Source organism: Micromys minutus (assembly GCF_963924665.1).
Source record: "Micromys minutus genome assembly, chromosome: 25".
NCBI lineage: Eukaryota > Metazoa > Chordata > Mammalia > Rodentia > Muridae > Micromys > Micromys minutus.
In genome coordinates, this window is record NC_137960.1 from 10,395,100 (window position 1) to 10,413,011 (window position 17,912).

Sequence of the window (17,912 nt, forward strand, 5' to 3'; positions counted from 1 at the left end):
TGATGAATGCTCCAGTATAGTATGAGTGTTAAAAAGGAGGTACGGGCCAGCCCTCTGTACTTTGTACGATGGCCCTCATGCTCAGATGTTAGCTTGTCCCTGCTACATTGTTCCTGTCAGTAGATATGGCCAGAAGCGTTTTTCTTGGGAGGAGTGTTGCTGTTCTGAGGACTGAGCCATACACTGGAGTGTCTGATTCTGGGAATAAGTGATTTCCAGTTGTTGCTGCCTACTTTCTTACTAAATGAAATGATGTTTTTTAAACAATTAAAGATATTTTTCTCATCAGATTCTTTTTCTTTTTCTTTTCTTTTCTTTCTTTTTTTTTTTTTTTTAAAGATTTCTTTATTTATTCTATATAAGTACACTGTTACTGTCTTCAGACACACCAGAAGAGGGCATCAAATTCCATTACAGATGGTTGTGAGCCACATGTGGTTGCTGGGATTTGAACTTGGGACCTCTGCAAGAATAGTCAGTGCTCTTAACCACTGAGCCATCTTTCCAGCCCCGGATTAGTTTTTCAATATGTCATTTGCTATTACTAAATTGTGGGTTTATTTTGTTTTGTTTTTATATTCAGTGCTCTCAGTTTTGTGTTGTCAGGATCTGTGTACCCTTGCAGATAGGTGGCTGTGGATTACATCACTGTGCGTTTGTGTCATATGCGTAGTGCGTAGATAACCTCTCCTAGGCTGGAACAGTACTCATTCGCCCAAGTTCTCCACACAGGATGGCGCTCCTTGGAGTGCCTGGCAGCCAGGAAGGCTCTCGAGGGGAGGAGGAAGTCCATGATGTGCACCAGCAGGGATGAAGAGATACTCGCCTTTCCTCACTCACAGCAGCGGCCATGTTGTACGGGTTGCTTATTTTAACTTAGCTGCTTTAGCATTTCTAGGGTAGGGATCAAATTTGGAGTCCTCCTCATGCTGAGGGGATGGAATACAAGACTGAGATCCCAATTTGGCCAATTCTATGTTCCTCAGGATAGCAAATAGTTCTTCTCGTTCAGTTAATTCTTAGATGTCACTGTTTTGGGCTATTGTATTTTTTAACTGTACATTGTTGGCTTGTAAGAACCCTGCTGATTGTTGCCTGTTTATTTTGAACCTAGTCTCTTAATGAAATTCTGAGGTCTTTTTATTGTTTTCTGTTTATTTGTTCAGGTATGTGGCAGCATTACCCACAGAGAGTGGTAATTAGGTTTCAGCACTAGTTGGCAGCTAATCTGCTGTTTTGTTCTTTCTGACCTCGAGCCTTATGTTCTGTTAGAGTAGTGGTTCTCAGCCCTCAAGACTCCTTTGGAGGTCGAGGGACCCTTTTTCAAGGGTCACATGTCAGATATCCTGCATATCTGACATTCACAGAGATAAAGTAGCAATAAAATACATTTTAGGGTCAGGGTTAGGTTAGTAGCAAAGGGAATAAGTCCCATGGTCTCAGCTCTGCTACCTGCTGACTCCATGTCCAGTCCACAGAGGCCCTGATTTTAAAATGGAAAAATGAGGCACAAAAGTAAAACAGTCTTCTAAAAGCTCCCTGGCTGGTGGCCTGCCAGTTGCCACTGTCCCCAAATTAGAATGTCTTCTTGTAGATGCCTCAAAGCTGTGTGGAAGCTGCTGATGTGGCGACTGCTCCCAGGTCCTGTCCTTTGTTTCCTGAGGTCCCAGTGCGATATGTCAAACACATAGCACACCTTTCATCTTGTTTCTTGTGCTCAGGACTCATTGCTCCGGCTGAAGGACCACAGACAGTGTTTTGAATGTTCTGATGTGGCTCTGAATGAAGCTGTCCAGCAGATGCTGAACTCAAGCGAATCTGCAGCCAAGGAAGAGTGGGTGGCCACAGTGACCCGGCTGCTGCTAGGCATTGAGCAGGCCTTGTCATCAGACAGCAGTGGTAGCATCCTTAAGGAATCATCCTCTACCACTGGCCTTGTCCGGCTCACCAACAACCTCATTCAGGTGACTCCCGGCTCTTTGTCCTGTGCTGTCTCAGCAGGTGTGTCTCTAATAACCCTTCTGAGGTGCACAGGTAGTCACTGAGTTATGTACCCTAGAGGGACATGTTGGCTTCTCTGACTTGGACTGTGGAGTTTGAGGAGGTCCACAGATACACCTTCTGGGGGCTGCTTTGTCTAGAGGTTAGAGTTGATGTAACACATGGTATAACTAAGACCCTCAGACATCCTGTTCCAGAAGCACAGAAGTGGGCTCAGCACCGTGGTTCTGTCTGCATTTAGTAGACAAGAGGCAAAGTGAGGACTAGAGTCCCGCTCCCTGCCGGGGTTTCCAACTCCATAGGCTACCCTAGAACTTCAGGCCTTAGGTTGGCCACAGTTCCCATATTTCCCAGGCCAGCTCTGAGGCACAGAATCTTCATTGAGTGCCCTCTGCTGTCATCTAAACTCATGCTCTGGCCATGAGTAAGTCCTTCTCTAGGTTTCATGTTACCCTCCATTTTGTTCAGCGGTATTCTAGGTCCCTAACGTTTCTTTGATGAGCTGTGGAAGCCCTAGAATGGGCCTTTCTATACTTTCTACCTTTTTAGCCCAGTCATCATCCTGCCACAGAGACAACTTCTACAACAGACATACGACCCTTCCCTAAACCCTCATATACCGTCTGGGTAACGTGCCAAGATGCACTGCTCTCCAGCTTTTCTTCTTCTGTTTTCTTAGCTGAAGCTTTCCTGGCCACCTCTAGGATCCTTGCCTGTGAGTGTGTCCTGTGCCCTCACACTCTGCCCTCTCTGGGTGTTGGACACACACAGTCATTTACCTGGAAGCCTTAAGGGCTTATGTCTGATCACCCTGTGCATGAAGCCCTAGCATCTGTATATGCCCACACAGCTCAGTAGCTTCTCCATGCCTGCCATCCCCTGGGTGTTAGCTCCCCTGGCCATGGTTAGTAACTGCATGTGGCATGACATTGCCACTGGTCATTCTGGGAGTCTGTCTGATAACAACCTGGGATACTGGTAAGTCAGTGTTCCCATGTTAGAGCTGTAGGGGTAGGCAGACAGCATGCCCCAGCTCCCCCAGAAGGCACTACAGTGTAGGCTCATTTCAAGAGGCCTGGGGAGGCTGCCATGTTGTGATATGCTGGTGCCCTTTGCCAGGTCATTGACTGCAGCATGGCTGTGCAAGAGGAGCCCAAGGAGCCCTATGTCTCTTCCGTGTTGCCCTGGATCATCCTGCACAGGATCATCTGGCAGGAGGAAGACACTTTCCGATCTCTGTGCCACCAGCAGCAGCTCCAGAACCCAACAGAAGAAGGTGCGCTGGCTGTGGATTTGGAGGGATGGCGTTTTCTATCCCCTGTGTGGTGGGGCCCTGTGGCCTTACACAGGGCATTGTGAGTAGGTATATGCTATTGAGCTGCCTAGCTTGTTCAGCCTCTGAGCACTGTGGTGTTTACTTCTTAGAGGTCATGCTATAGGCATACCTCAGGGTACACATACTCATGGAGACCCTTTGTGTACCTCAATAATACTTAATGTCTAGTAATGAATGTCTGTAGAACTCTTGACATATTTGTTCTAAATTGTTTTCACAAAAGACTTGAGTAGTAAAACATACGTAACCATAAATGCTTATTATTTTTCTTATAAAAATGAAAATTGGGCTGGAGAGATGGCTCAGCGGTTAAGGGCACCGCGACTATTCTTCCAGAGGTCCTGAGTTCAATTCCCAGCAACCACATGGTGGCTCACAACCATCTGTAATGGGATCCGATGTTCTCTTCTGGTGTGTCTGAAAACCAGCTGTAGTATACTCATATAAATAAATAAATCTTAAAAAAATAAATAAATAAAATGAAAATTGCCCATACCAAAGAGTTTTCTAAAAGCTAGGAGTGCTGGACATGGTTGTGTGTGCACCTAATTCCACTCTTGGGAGGCAGAGGCCGGTGGATCCTGTGAATTCAAGGCCAGCCTAGTCTAGATAACAAAGGGATAGGCGGGGCTGAATAGAGAGCCTCTCTCAAGGAAGAGAAGCAGGCAAGCTGTGGGGAAGTTGGTAAGCGAGAGGAACTAGTTTAGTTCCCTCGGCTGGAGAGACACACCCAGGGAAGAGTGGACATGTTCTGTGGACGGGCAAGCATGGCGCTGTTTCTCTCCACTGTTTCCTGTCCTGTGAACAAAGGGATGGGGGCTGACCAGGTTCTGGGACAAAATCCCAGAAGCATTTATAAATAGCTGGTTAAAGGAGAAGCCCCTCCAAAACCTTGGCCTTCTCAGAGGAATGTGGGATAAGGGAGTACTTCCACCTCCCATGGCCAGACGTGATTCAGCGACTTGGCACACTTATGGCTGAGTACTGAGATTCCTTATGAGCTGAGTTACTCAGAGTGGACACCAAATGAACTGAAAAGCACCAGGACCCTCCAGAAGGAGTGTTAACCTGGGGTATTAGTCCAACAGGCCTTGGCTAGGCTGGCAGGAGCTCTGGAGTGACAGTGGCTCTTTTAGAGCTGTCCTGCTGTGTTATCTTACTGGATGTGGCTCATGGAAGTGTACAGCCTCAGATAAAGTAAATCCTGTAACCCTTTTAAACACTGAAGGAACTGACAGCTGGATATAGCAAGTCTTGCCTTTGAGAAATCTTGGTGGTGGGGGGCAAGGCCTCAGCTGCCTCTTTTACCTCTGTAGACATGGGGAGGGGGTTAAAACTAGTTTTAAGGAAGAGCTAAGTAGGTTTTATATAGAAAATTCATGATTTGTAAGAGTGTCAGGCAACTCACAGCCGCCTATATTTAGATCCAGAACATTTTGGCCATCACAGATACCAGCTTATACACTGCAGACACGGACACACTACAGGAAAATAAAAACAAAACCTTTTAAAAGAAGAAAAAAATGTAAAGAGCCCAGGACGGCCTGAATGGCTTCAGCCTTTACTCTCTGAAGGGATTTGGCAGGGGGAGGGGCTTACTTTCTTCTTTAGGACTGATACATTTTCATAAGATATTTAAACTGTATATAGCTGTGTGTAATGCCTTCTGGTGTTGTCTATTTAAATATGTTCTGTCTTAATTCACCTGTTCTTCCCCTCACAAAAAGAGCACCCAAATAAGGTGCTAATGGTCTATGCATAGCCCAGAGTTCCTAAGAATCCTGAGACTCTTGGGGGAACTAGTAATAATTTAGTGATGAACAGACTTGTAGTGGCGATTCAATTGTCAGGTAAGTGTAGAGGAGTCTTAGGGAGTTGTGAATGGAGTGTGACCCCACTACTGTGACTTCCTCTTTGAAAAGCACAGAAGGTGCTTTGAGAGATGTGCCTCACAAGCCAGTATTAGTTCTCAAGGCTATTTTTTTTTTTTTGGGTGAATGAAGTTTTCATTTACATTTAGAAAAATGTATGATTTCAGTTGATTTTTTTATAAACATGATTGCTTATGATAGCCAGCTAGGTAATTACTTAGAAGAGAGACAGAAGAGACCCCGAAGAAGAGACGTCACCGCCGTCCTCCAGCTGCACATGCATTAGCACTAACTCTTGTTTCTTCCCAGGGATATCAGAGATGCCCATGCTCCCCTCTTCCCTCATGCTGCTCAACACAGCTCACGAATACCTGGGCAGGAGGTCCTGGTGCTGCAATTCTGATGGAGCGCTGCTGCGATTCTACGTGAGTGACCCTTTGGGCTGCCAGTGTAAGGCTGGGGCAAGGGGGGGAAGGGTGGGGAAGGACAGTGACTCCTTTGGGCTTGTGTTTGTCTGTCTGTAGAGGTTCCCACTGTGCATCTTTGACTAATGCACATCTATAATTATTGAAACTTACTGCAGAAAATTTGAACTTGGTTCCTGTGACTTTTTTCTTTCTTTCTGTTACTGTGACAAAATACCAGAGATAATCATCTTTAAAGGAGGAAAGGTTTCTTTTGACTCATGGTTTCAAAGATGTTAGTCCATAGTTACTTGATCCCGTTAATCCCTGAGCCCTTGGCACGCATCATGATGAAAGCACAGGTCCTCATTGTTCAATCAGTAGCTATTATGCTGACTGTGGACAGTCTTGAACTTGCCCAACTGTGTCTGATTGGTGGACACTCTCTGGGTTTACTGGAAATAAGCAGTGTGAACCAGTCTCTGCTGATTATGAAGCCAGTTACCGCCAGACAATTTACAGAGCATTATGTTTTCTGGATATACAAAGGAAGGAATATCTAGCCCAGCCTGTATACCTGCTAATAGAGTTTTATTGGGGCATTTATTTATATAGCAATTATGGCTGCTTTTACTATGTACTGGCAGGGACAAAAAGCTGAGTATGTATGGCTTACAAGGCCTAAAATCTTTGTTCTTTGGCCCTTTAAAAAGTCTTCTGCTGGGTGGGCTTGCCCTTTGTAGCTGTAGCTTCCCCAATGCCTCTCTAGTTTGTCCCATCTTCACCCAACTTTTACTATTTATTAGGGGCCTATAATTTGCTTTTTGTGTTTATTATTTGACTTTTATCCACTGGTGTGAAGTTTAGAGAGTAGGTATTTTTGTTCAGTTGCTTCATTGCTGAATCCAAGTGCTTAACGTAGCACCTGGCACAAAATAAATGCTAGTTTGTGTGAGCCAGGGCTCTCTAGAGGAGCGGGTCTGGTGGCACTGATATTAAAGAAGATTTATTAGACTGACTTGTAGGACATAGTCTGGGTAGTCCAATGAAGTCTGTCTCACAACGGAGAGGCTGAGCATCCAGTAGTTGTTCAGTCCACGAGGTTGGATTTCTTAGCAGTCCCAAAGTGGGGGTAGGATCCAGGAGGATTCCTGGAGGGCTGCTTGTTTCAGTCTGTTGGAATCCTGAAATGTTTTACTTTTAAAAAAAGATTTATTTATTTATTTTATGTATATGGGTACACTATAGCTGTCTTCAGACACACCAGAAGAGGGCATCAGACCCCATTACAGATGGTTGTGATCCATCATGTGGTTGCTGGGAATTGAACTCAGGACCTCTGGAAGAGCAGTCAGTGCTCTTAACCACTGAGCCATCTCTCCAGCCCCATGAACTGGACTTTTAATACCAGCTGCTCCACCAGGATAGATAAACTTTCCAGTGAGAGTGAGGGCGAGCAGGCAAAAAGCAAAGCTTCCTCCATCCCTGTTCTTTTATGTGGGCTGCCAGCAGAACATATAGCTTAGGTTTAGGGTGTGTCTTCCCCCCTCAGATAATCAGGAAAATCCATCACAGGACTGCACATAAATTTGGGTTTTAGTCGATTCTAGATATAGTCAAGTTGACAACCAAGTTAAGGCATTACAGTTGAAGGAGACTGAGAGTGTACAGAGCTTTTGTGTGCACAGCATTGATAGTTTGCAAAGCCTGAATTGTTATCCATGAATCAGTCTGCTTTCCTTATTCTGTCAGAGTGCAGAGACATTGTCTCTCCTAGGGAGTCTCAAGGCAGCTCTCTCTCATGAAGAGAAGTTGGGAAGACGGCTCAGTGGTTGCTGTATAAGGATGAGGACCAGAGTTCAGATTCTCCAGAACCTATGCTGTCTTAGAGTTACTGATGTTTTGATGAAACACCATGACCAAAAGCAAGTTGAGGAGGAAGGATTTATTTAATAAAGGCTTATACTTCAATTACTAAAGGAAGTCAGGACAGGAACTCTAACAGGGCAGGAACCTGGAGGCAGGAGCTGATGCAGAGGCGGTGGAGGAGTGCTGCTTACTGGCTTGCTCCTAATAGCTTAGCTTGTTTTCTTATAGAAACCAGGACCACCAGCCTGGGTATGGCCCCTTCTACAATGGGCTGAACCCTCCTACATTAATCACTAAGAAAATGCCCTACAGATGGATTTTATGGAGACATCTTCTCAACTGAGGCTCCTTCCTTTGTGATGACTCTAGCATGTGCTAAGTTGACATAAAACTAGCCAGCATACTGTGTGAGCGCATCAGGTGGTGTCCTCCTTCGTGTACTGTGCTTCTTTACACTGGGCTGGTGGCTAGCTAGATGGAGGATTGAGCTCCAGGATCCACCTCAGAAGTTTACACACACACACATGCACACACACATGCATGCACGCACGTACACGTGCACTTTTAAAGATTTCTCCTGGCTTCTTGTTACATGCATTCTTTATTTCATGAGGAAGTTTGTGTTGTTACAAGGCAAGGCAGATCCAGTTTCACATTCTATATGAATATCCAGTTGGCTTGAACTCTTTATTAAAGAGTTTTCTACTGAACCCAGGCTCCTTTATCTCTCATGGGTACACGGGTTATCATTAGGCACTGTCTTTATTGATGTAAGCAGCCTGTCTGCACCTGTGCTGGTGCCACAGACAGTCTGATTACGGTTAGGAGTCATGTTATTTTCTCTCATCGTGTTCTTTTGGATATTCTTAGCTTCTTCCTTCATAACATCGTAAGATAAGAGCATAAAATACTGAGAAATTGCACCTTCCCTGTAGAATTTTCATTGGAATCAGTGGTCTTGTTAATTAATATGGGAGAGAAGTGGCCAAATTGAATTCCTTAGTCAAGAATAGTATATCTCTCCATTTATTCCAGTCTTACATGTTCCCATTTCTTATTTCAGTTTTGTGCATTTTGTTTGACGACTAAGTTTTTGTGTGTGGTTTTGAGGGTCCAAGAAAGCCTTGTATGTGCCAAGCATGTGGCTTGCTGATGCTTCCTATTCCAAGTAGATACTTAAATTAATTTTTTTCTGTCTTGTTTTGCAGTCATGTTGGAACATTTTAAAAAGAAGTTTTTCTTAGACATGACCTCTTACGTAATTTAATTGGAATAGAGTGTGGACTTGATGATTGTTTATATTCATGATTATAGTCTGTGGACACCTTTACTTACCCTTCACTCTTTATAGTTCTCCGTCTCTGTGTCAGCACGTGGTCACAGGATGGCCACACTTTTTTTTTTTTTTTTTGTAAAGAAGTGAGGGTTTGTGGGCAAGCGGGTCTTTGTGCAATTCCTCAGACTCTTGAAGTAGTACAAAGACTTCAGAACATGTGGAGATTAAAGTTGCATTCCCCCCCCCCCCTTTTGTATTATGAAATAGTTTTGATTTTGTAATGGTATTAGAGATGAACACAGGGTCTTGGGCAAATGAGGCAAGCACTGTACCACTGAGGTGTAACCAGTCTCGTTTTATTTTTACTGGAGTCAGGATTTCTCTTGTGTTGCCCAGACTGGCAGCTTGAACTTAATTGAGGCAGACCTTAAACTTTGTTCTCTTTCTTAAGTCTCCTAAGTAGCTAGGATTTCAGGTTTGTGTCTAACTACAAAAATAGTTTTTCTTCTTTTGATTTATTTCAGGCATTTAAAATATAAATGTTGTTCTTTAATTATAACATTTTTATTAATTTTTTGAAGATTTTATGCAGTGTAGTTTGATCATATTCAGCTCTTACCTCTCTTTACTCCTAACTTGCAATACAACTATTCTTAACTCATACAAGGACTGACACACTCTAGATGTGACCCATGGGCAGTAGTTTGTCATTTCTTGCCTCTAACCCCGAATCTGGTCTGTCTGTACATTTTAGCTATTGCTAACTCTTAAAGTCATACATTTTGGAATAGAGGTGTTCTGTTGCTAAGCATCTAGTAATTCCCCAGTTTTCATTGCTAAGATTGTTTATGGTTTTTTCCTCCTTTTAAATTAAAAAAAAAAAAAAAAAGCACACACACCTTTGATGCTACCACTCATCAGGAGGCAGGGGCAGGCGGATCTCTGAGTTCGAGGCCAGCCTGGTCTACAGAGCAGGTTCCAGGGCTATGCAGAGAGACTTGGGGAGGGGAGAGGGGTAGAGAGCTCGGAGCCTAGGAAGTAGCTCCGTAGGCAAAGTGCTCGCTGCAAACATGAGTAAAGTATGTAGACACGTGTGCAAATAAGTAATGAATGAGTGTGTAAATAAATAGATTTGCTTTTTATTCAGTTTTGGCAAAATCATGAATGCTTGAAAAGAATAATAGTTGGGTATAAGTATAGGCATGACATTTCATATCCAGAGAGATACTGGTTTGCTGGATTGTTTATATCCCCTGTGCTTCTCAGCAGTGCTTTGTTGGAGATCTTCCTCAGCCCCAGTGGGCCTTAGACTTGTTTGTTTGTAAGTATTTAGCACTATTTTCTCCATAGGAGTCTGAACTTTAAAAGGTTAGTTTTATGTCAAACTGTGCCTAAGAAAAGCTGCTGTTCAGTGAATTTACACGTAGTGAATGGATGGAGATGTTTGTTACCTATAGTATCTTGTGGTGGTGCCAATGCTGGCTAGGCATGCCAAAGTCAGGTGGGTCACGTTTCAAAGGATCCAGCTGGAGCAGTTCTGTAGGGATTGCAAGTCCATTGTAGGAAGCAGGACTTTTGGGATGTAGCCATACAAAGACCCCAGAGGGTGCCCCCTCTTCCTCAGGGTAAAAGAGTCAATGAGGTGGCAGTCTCCCTGGCCTCTTGCTTTGACAGGCAGGCATCTCTTTCCACTTGTCACAGGTGCAAGTCCTCCAAAAGGAGCTTGCTGCGTCTGCCTCTGAAGACACCCACCCCTACAAGGAGGAGCTGGAGACGGCTGTGGAGCAGTGCTTCTACTGCCTCTACAGCTTCCCCAGCAAGAAGAGCAAGGCCCGCTACCTGGAGGAGCATTCGGCCCAGCAGGTGAGGGTGAGCCTGCTGTCCCAGGCCGAGCAGGGGCTGTGGAAAGCAGGAGCTCCTGAGTGGACATCAGACTTGCACTGTATAGTCTCACGACAGCTGTAGCTAGAGCTGATAAGGTCTGATGGTTGAACAGAGAAAGGGATTTTTATTAGAAGATAGAACCCATAATTGATTCAAAATGTAGCATGGCATGACAGTTGTTCATAGGTTTATTTGCAGTTTGGATTACTTGCATAATTCTGTAGATACGTTTCTTTATTTGTTTTTTTCAGAGTCCCATTGGGTATATTATGTCATGGCTAATATGAGCCGTTCTCCAGTCTTACCCTAAAGTGTAGGTTCCTTAGGATGGCATATCCACTATGGCCTAGGGGTGTGGAGCCTCAGCTCCCCAGTTAGGATCGACATACCACACACACATATGCACACGCACACATCTGGCCAAGTTGTGTAGTTTCACAGATTATACCCTTTAGTTTCCAATGTTTGCTTTTTAGAGACTAGCTCCAACCAGGCATGAGTCCTCAAAATCGTTCCTCAGGCCAGCAGTGTAGTTCAGATTATAGGGGGCTTGCCCAGCACTGATGAAGCCCTAGATCTTATCCCCAGTGTTATGTAGAATCAGATGTTGTGGAGCACATCCTTGGGAGGTGGAGACAGGATCTTTAGAACTTAAGAGATAGTTCTCAGTCAGCCTGGACTACATGAGACCCGTGTGTGGAGGTGGCTTAACAGTTAAGAACACCTGCTGCTCTCTCGCAGAGGACCTGAGTTTTGTTTCCAGTATCCATACAGGTGTCTGCTACTTGTAACTCCTTCAAGGAATCCAGTGCCCTCTTCTGGCCTATGTGGATACCTGCGCGTATTTGGCATATACATACAACACAAATAAAACGTAAAATAAGATTTACAGAAATAAATTCTTGACAGTCAATACTAAAAACTTAGTGTCTAGTATATAGCTGTCTTTATCATTTATTCTTTTTCATTAAAAATTAAATATTTATGTATGTATTATGTACATAATACATAAGTTATACCCTTAACATTAATAATATAATTTTGTGCAGTGATATCCTCAGGGAGCTTGAGCCTTTGGAATTTAATTATGTTATGTTATGTTATGCCAACCCCAAAACCAAAAGACTTTGGCATTTTAGGCAGCTGGAGTGGATGCTTTGTCTTCTCTAGCATGCTGTGACCTCATCACATGGTAGAGGAACCTTTCCTTATTTCTTAACCTCACATGTACTGTGAGTCTGCATCTGTCTGTTTTCAAGGTGGATCTTATTTGGGAGGATGCCCTGTTTATGTTTGAGTATTTTAAGCCCAAGACCCTTCCTGAGTTTGATAGCTACAAGACGAGCACTGTTTCTGCTGACTTGGCAAACCTGTTGAAAAGAATTGCTACCATCGTGCCCCGCACAGAGAAGCCAGCTCTGAGCATGGACAAAGTCTCTGCCTACATTGAGGGAACCTCAGCTGAGGTGGGCCTCAGGGAAAATGGGATGGTGGGGGCGATGGGGCTTCTTCCCCTCACACACCTCAGCTCAGCACCACCTGCCAGGAACCAGAAGAGCTGACAGGTTACACCTGCATACTTGTTATTCCACCTCCTCTCCTAAACTTGCCCTCTCTCCTGCCAGGTACCCTGCCTTCCAGAAGGGGCAGACCCCACCCCTCCAGTGCTGAATGAGCTCTACTACCTCCTGGCTGATTACCATTTCAAGAACAAAGAGCAGTCTAAAGCCATCAAGTTCTATATGCATGATATTTGCATCTGCCCTAACAGGTGGGTGGTGTGGTGAGGATCTGCGGGGCTGCAGGAGGCCTGACTCTAGCTAGTTCAGTCAGTTCTCCAGTGAGCCAGTGTTAGTTTCCTCGTCTGTAGCAGGGTAAGGGAAAATGACAAAATAGTTTGGCATTCTTGAGCGAGGGAGAGAAGGCTTTTTTCTCAAAATCCTCTGGGAGACTTGTTTGTGTCAGTAAAAGTAGATGATCTTTTGTGTTATGATGTGCAAGACAAGGACCATATTGCTGAGTTTGTGTTGCTTCTTTTTCTGGTAGCAGGAACTAGGGCAACCAATGTGTGTTTTGGGTAAATACCACAGGCTCTTTAATTTAGGATTGCTTTTGGGGGCTAAAAGGGAGTACTCGGGGGGAGAGATGGCTCGGTGGTTAAGAGAACCCACATGTAATTTCCTTTGTAGGGTCTAACACCTTTTCTGGCCTCCGTGGCCCCAGGCACACACATGCAGCACACACATGTAGCACACACATGCAGCACATACATACACATACCTGCAGCCACGTTGTAAACGACACAATGGAAGAGTCGAACTAAAAAAGCTGGGGCCTGAGGTTATTCCGCTTGCTGTGATGTCTCATCGCTGGTAGTGAGGTTTGTCTTGGGCTATGTGGAGGAGCTCTGTGCTTCCTCTGCAGAGCACTGTTGAGCTTCCTCCTAAAATGCAGCAACTTTTCAGAACTCAGCATTCTGAAGGGCTCTGCTGTGCTTCTGAAACGCTTGACTGAAGGGACTGTGCGGGTAAGTAGGCTTTGAGTGTGCTCAAAATGAGCTTACCCCTGTAGCCGGCCTATGTCTGAAGGTAGAAGAACAGCACCTGTATGAAAGGTCCTCCGAGGCCCCCTTTTATTCAGCCCGTTTTCCTCCTGGTAGGGAGCCATGTGCTCAAAGCCCTGGCTGTCTTTGAGGTAGCGCCGTCAGTTGTGGTAGCATAGACCAACACATACACTGGCTGAACTTGGGGATCACCTGGAGAGTAATGAGACCTGCCGCTGCGGCACGGTAGGCACCTGTGGCATGAGGGACACCTGTCCACAGTCAATGGAGTAAGAGTCCTAAAGGCTCAGCTAGACCTCCCTCTAGTCCACTGGTTCTCAACCTTCCCAATGCTGCAACCCTCAGTGCACTTCCTAATGTTGTGGTGACCCCCGACCATAAATCATTTCATTATAACTTTATAACTATAATTTTGTTACTGTTATAAATTGTAATGTAAATATCCCACAGGTTGAGAACAACTGTTGGGGGGGTTCGCTCTCAGTAGGTTTTCCCTTGTGGGTTTTTGTTATTTGTTTGTTTGTTCTTAATGTATATGGATACTTGGCGTTAAGTATGTCTGTGCATCATATATGTGCCTGGTACACATGGAAGCCAAAAGAAGGAATCAGATCCCTGCAGATGGGATTACCCATGGCTCTGGGCTGCTGTGTGGGGGCTGTGAGCCAAGCCCAGGCTCTCTGGAAGAGCAGCCAGTGCTCCTCAATGCTGAGCATCCCCCCAGCCTGCTTCTTAGCTCTCACAGTGACGCTTTTCTGCTGTGGTTACTGTGTGTGGAGGACATGGTTCTCATGCAGCCACATAAGCACAGCCACTTGTGTCCTTTCCTCACGGTGAGGGGGTGAGGGCAGCTTCTCCCAGAATTGTTGGAAATTGAAAATAAGTCCCTGTTGTGAAACTGGCCCTGGTAAAGAAGAATCTTCTTAGTCCTTCTCCCCCATTCCCTTCTCCAGAGTAACCTGAGTAAAGCTGGAAAGTAGTGGCTTTGGGCCCTAGGCCCCTGAGGAAACCTCTCTCATCCTTGCTGTCCTTGGCACGATTGTGTCTTTGGTGTCTCTCCTGTCCTCTCTTACGTGGTGTCATCTGCTTGTTGGAGGGTAGTGAAATCACTCTAAGCTTCCCCAGCTCCCTCTGCCTTTGCCGTCTCCTGGGGCAACCAGACAGTTCTGCACACAGCTAACTTCAAGGTGTGGTGGGCTGAACTGATGGTGTGTAGGAGGGACATCATTAGCCCCTTTGCTTTCCGCATTTTCTGACTCACACTGAGAAAACAGCTCTCCAGGAGCTCTGGAATGACCTTGGTCCTGGTGTGCTGTCTCCACAGCTCCTTAATGTTTCCAGGAATCTTGCGTGTTTCTGCCTCAGCTTCTTTCAGGTGATCTCAGAACCATTAGGGTCCCAGAAACAATAAGAATAAACTGGGTACCAGGGGTCCCACAGTTCTATGTTTCTGAGCTCTTGCTTGGTGAGTATATGAGCCTCAAGAGACGGAAAGGACATTGAAGTCTCTTTGTTGCCTTAGCTGGATCCCCCTTGTAAAGCCTTGCGGAGTGTCCTATTCCTTTATACCAGGGCAGTACCGAGGGCAGCCTTTTAATGCTGGGGAATTAACTCCAGACGCCTGTCTGTTAGAGCAGTCATAGAAGAAACATTTTGTCTCTTTGCATACATGAGGACAAGGTATGTGTGCTGTGATACAGGGATCAAGGTTATGACAAAGCAGTTTTAAGTCATGACCCTGGCTGTGTGCAATAGCCAAACTGGGTTTTGAGTCATTCTATGGGAGCAGAGCTTTCACAGTGTCTGCCATTCCTTCAGGACAACAGTGTTTGTAGCTGGTGCTTTTTTCACTACCCTAGGTTTGATTCCTGGGCAGGCATGGCTCTGGCCCGGGCCAGCCGAATTCAGGACAAGCTGAACTCCAATGAGCTGAAGAGTGATGGACCCATCTGGAAACATGCCACCCCTGTTCTGAACTGCTTCCGGAGGGCCCTGGAGATTGACAGCTCTAATTTGTCCTTGTGGATTGAGTATGGCACCATGTCCTATGCCTTACACTCATTCGCGTCCCGTCAGCTGAAGCAGTGGAGAGCCGAGCTGCCCCCTGAGCTTGTGCAGCAGGTGAGGAGGGTGCTGCAGAGGGCCTGCCATTCTCTGTCTAGTTAGACTGTCCTAGGTCCCTGTTGTTCTTTGTTCTTTCACACCAGCTCTCTGGGACATTCGAGCGGTTTCCTGCAGTGATATCTTTGTTTCTTGGTCTTTGGGCACCTAGTCCATTATGAACATTTCGGAGGGAGATGGTTCTGACCTGACTGAGTGCTCATTAGTTTGGATGGAGCTGAGTAGTAGAGAAGGGATGGAGCCCCTCTGAAGTAGAAACCTCTTCCCTGTTTTCAAAGAAGGACCTGGGACCATGTCACGTGCTTGGCTTGGCATTAGGCTTTTTGGTTGCTGTGTGTGTGTGGCATTCTCTAGATCAGGATGCAGGTCTGACCTGCAGCACTGCTCTTCAGAGCACCACTGCCTCCAGGACCCTGCAGGGTAAGACACTGGCTTTTAGAGCCTCTTAACTCAACCAGATGAGACTGGAAAGGATGCTGAAGAATGCAGCAGTAGACTTCACCACTAGAGGTTGCCAGTTTTATAATTTGAGTCACATCCCTCACAGTCTACCATGAACACAAGGCTACTGCTTGAGGACCTCAGCCCTGAGAGTCATGATGTGAACCTACTTAATGAGGACTGAGTTACTGTGATAAATAGTGAATAAAAGATGTCATTGGGCCCTATGAAAAAATTATTAGTGAAAATGCCTCCTGAATCTTGTGTAACTAGATCTTGACAATTCCAAGGATGTGCTCTTCTTTGGTGAACAGAGCTTAAGTTGACTCTGGGAGAGCTTGGCTTTCTATGAATTCTATGATTATGAAACACACACCTTTCACCTTTGCAGCATTAAATTTAGAAAGCTACTTTTCCAAAGCTACTTGGGAGCTGCCTCACTTTCCCTAGGAGTCTTTGATTCCTTTGTGTGTTTCAGGGGTGTTCTCTTGGCAGGCAGTGGCCAAATGTGCTAACCATCAGTTCTTGAGCATAAAGGCTCGGAGTTTGCACACTTGCCTAGAACAGCACAACACTGGACCCCCTGCTCTTGTGTGACTCCTCACACGGTACTGTTGCCTTCCTCCTCTGTGCTTGGGACAGCACAGCCTTCAGGTTAGGAGCTCGTCTCTGGCTTCTAGACTCTTAGCAATTTGGTCCTAATGGCTTCCTCCATCAGCGTGCAGACTGTGTAAACGTTACAGATTTGTAAGAACAGTGGCTCCCAATCTTGGCTGGATCTCTAGGGTGGGTGTAGAGCTTGTTAAAAGGATGCACGGACCTGCAGACAGAGGCTGTGCTTTTGCAAGCTCCTGGGTAGTAGTTATGGTTTCCTTTATTAGTTTTATTACTTTTTTTTTTCTCTTGTAACATTAGGGACACAGTTATCCTCTAGGTAGAAACAGCAAGGTGAGGTGGTCCCTAATTTCCCTCCCTGTGAGATGTCACACCTGTGCTTTCCAGGGAATACTTGACCAGAAAGCCAAGAGGAACCTTCTCTCTACCTTCTGCAGAACTTTGTCCAGCTCCTGCAGGTAGAGGGCAGACTTGACATCCCCTGGCTTGGAGGAAGGGAGAGGTTTGGCCTCAATATCTGATGCGCATACTGCCCTGCAGGACTGCCCTGTGTTCCATGGGCTCTTCCCACTCCCAGGGAGGCAGCTTTCTGGTTGCTTAAGCTGTGTTTACTTGCCATGTCTGAGAACTAGGCGATTGCACCCGTTTGGCATATCCAAGCTGCTGTGGTCTTTAGCTTTTGCCTGCAAACTTGCCAGAGATGGTGTGAGGAAGTGGAACAATTCTTTATGATGTTGTGTTTAAGGTATGGAGAAAGAATTGGGGGCCAGAACTTCCTAACCAAGTGACGTGGAGGGGGTGACTTGATGTTCTTTCCATGTTTTATGCTACATATGAAAATGAGCAATTCCTTCTCCCAAGCATCATGACGGACAATGTATGATGCCAGCCCCAGCACAGACACCCTATACATAGGGAAACTGAAGGCCATGAGTAAGGGAATCCATTCTGTTCAGAGGATAACAAGCCAGAGTGGCTCATATAGCAGAGTTTCTGGACACACTGTCCCTCGTCTTCCTGAGTGGGACTTTGTTTCTGCTGAACTTAGCAAAACTAGGGACATTGGCAGGGCCACACAGCTATTAAGCAGTGCAATCAGAACTGCATTCAAGCAGCTGCCTTTTTCTTAAGCAGACTGGCCGCAGACCTCATTTTAAATGCAGTGTGATAGACTTCCTCTGCTTGCATTCCCCACTGAGAGTGTGGGAGCAGGGTGCTCACTCCCTGCAGCGGAGGGTTATACTGTAAAGGATGCCTGAGTTTTTGAGACCAATGAGGTATAGTTGTATCAGCCTTCTTCCTCCTTAACCTCCCAGCTGTATGTAACCTGTGTGGCCGAGGGACACCAGTCCTTACCACAGCCATGCAGGTTACAGTTGAGAACCCTAGAAAGAGATCAATAGCAGCTTCATACACGCATACTGTTAAGGTGCTACAGAAAGAAGCTAAAATAACAAAGGGTGTTTGCGTTAATGAGAAATGACCCGAATCTAAGTCCAGTTGTGCACCTTGCATGCTCTTCATCTCATTT

General features: G+C 45.5%; 1 protein-coding gene across 1 annotated transcript in view; it reads left to right on the top strand.

Annotated features, from left to right (window-relative positions):
* The window catches only part of CABIN1 (calcineurin binding protein 1), a 110,976-nt gene that overhangs the window by 25,005 nt on the left and 68,059 nt on the right, over positions 1-17,912 (top strand). The window contains exons 17-23 of the mRNA XM_080937664.1: positions 1,722-1,964; positions 3,121-3,277; positions 5,518-5,633; positions 10,459-10,620; positions 11,901-12,107; positions 12,267-12,412; positions 15,064-15,325. Coding sequence (XP_080793790.1) covers positions 1,722-1,964; positions 3,121-3,277; positions 5,518-5,633; positions 10,459-10,620; positions 11,901-12,107; positions 12,267-12,412; positions 15,064-15,325 — 1,293 coding nt within the window. The remainder of the gene's footprint in view (positions 1-1,721; positions 1,965-3,120; positions 3,278-5,517; positions 5,634-10,458; positions 10,621-11,900; positions 12,108-12,266; positions 12,413-15,063; positions 15,326-17,912) is intronic.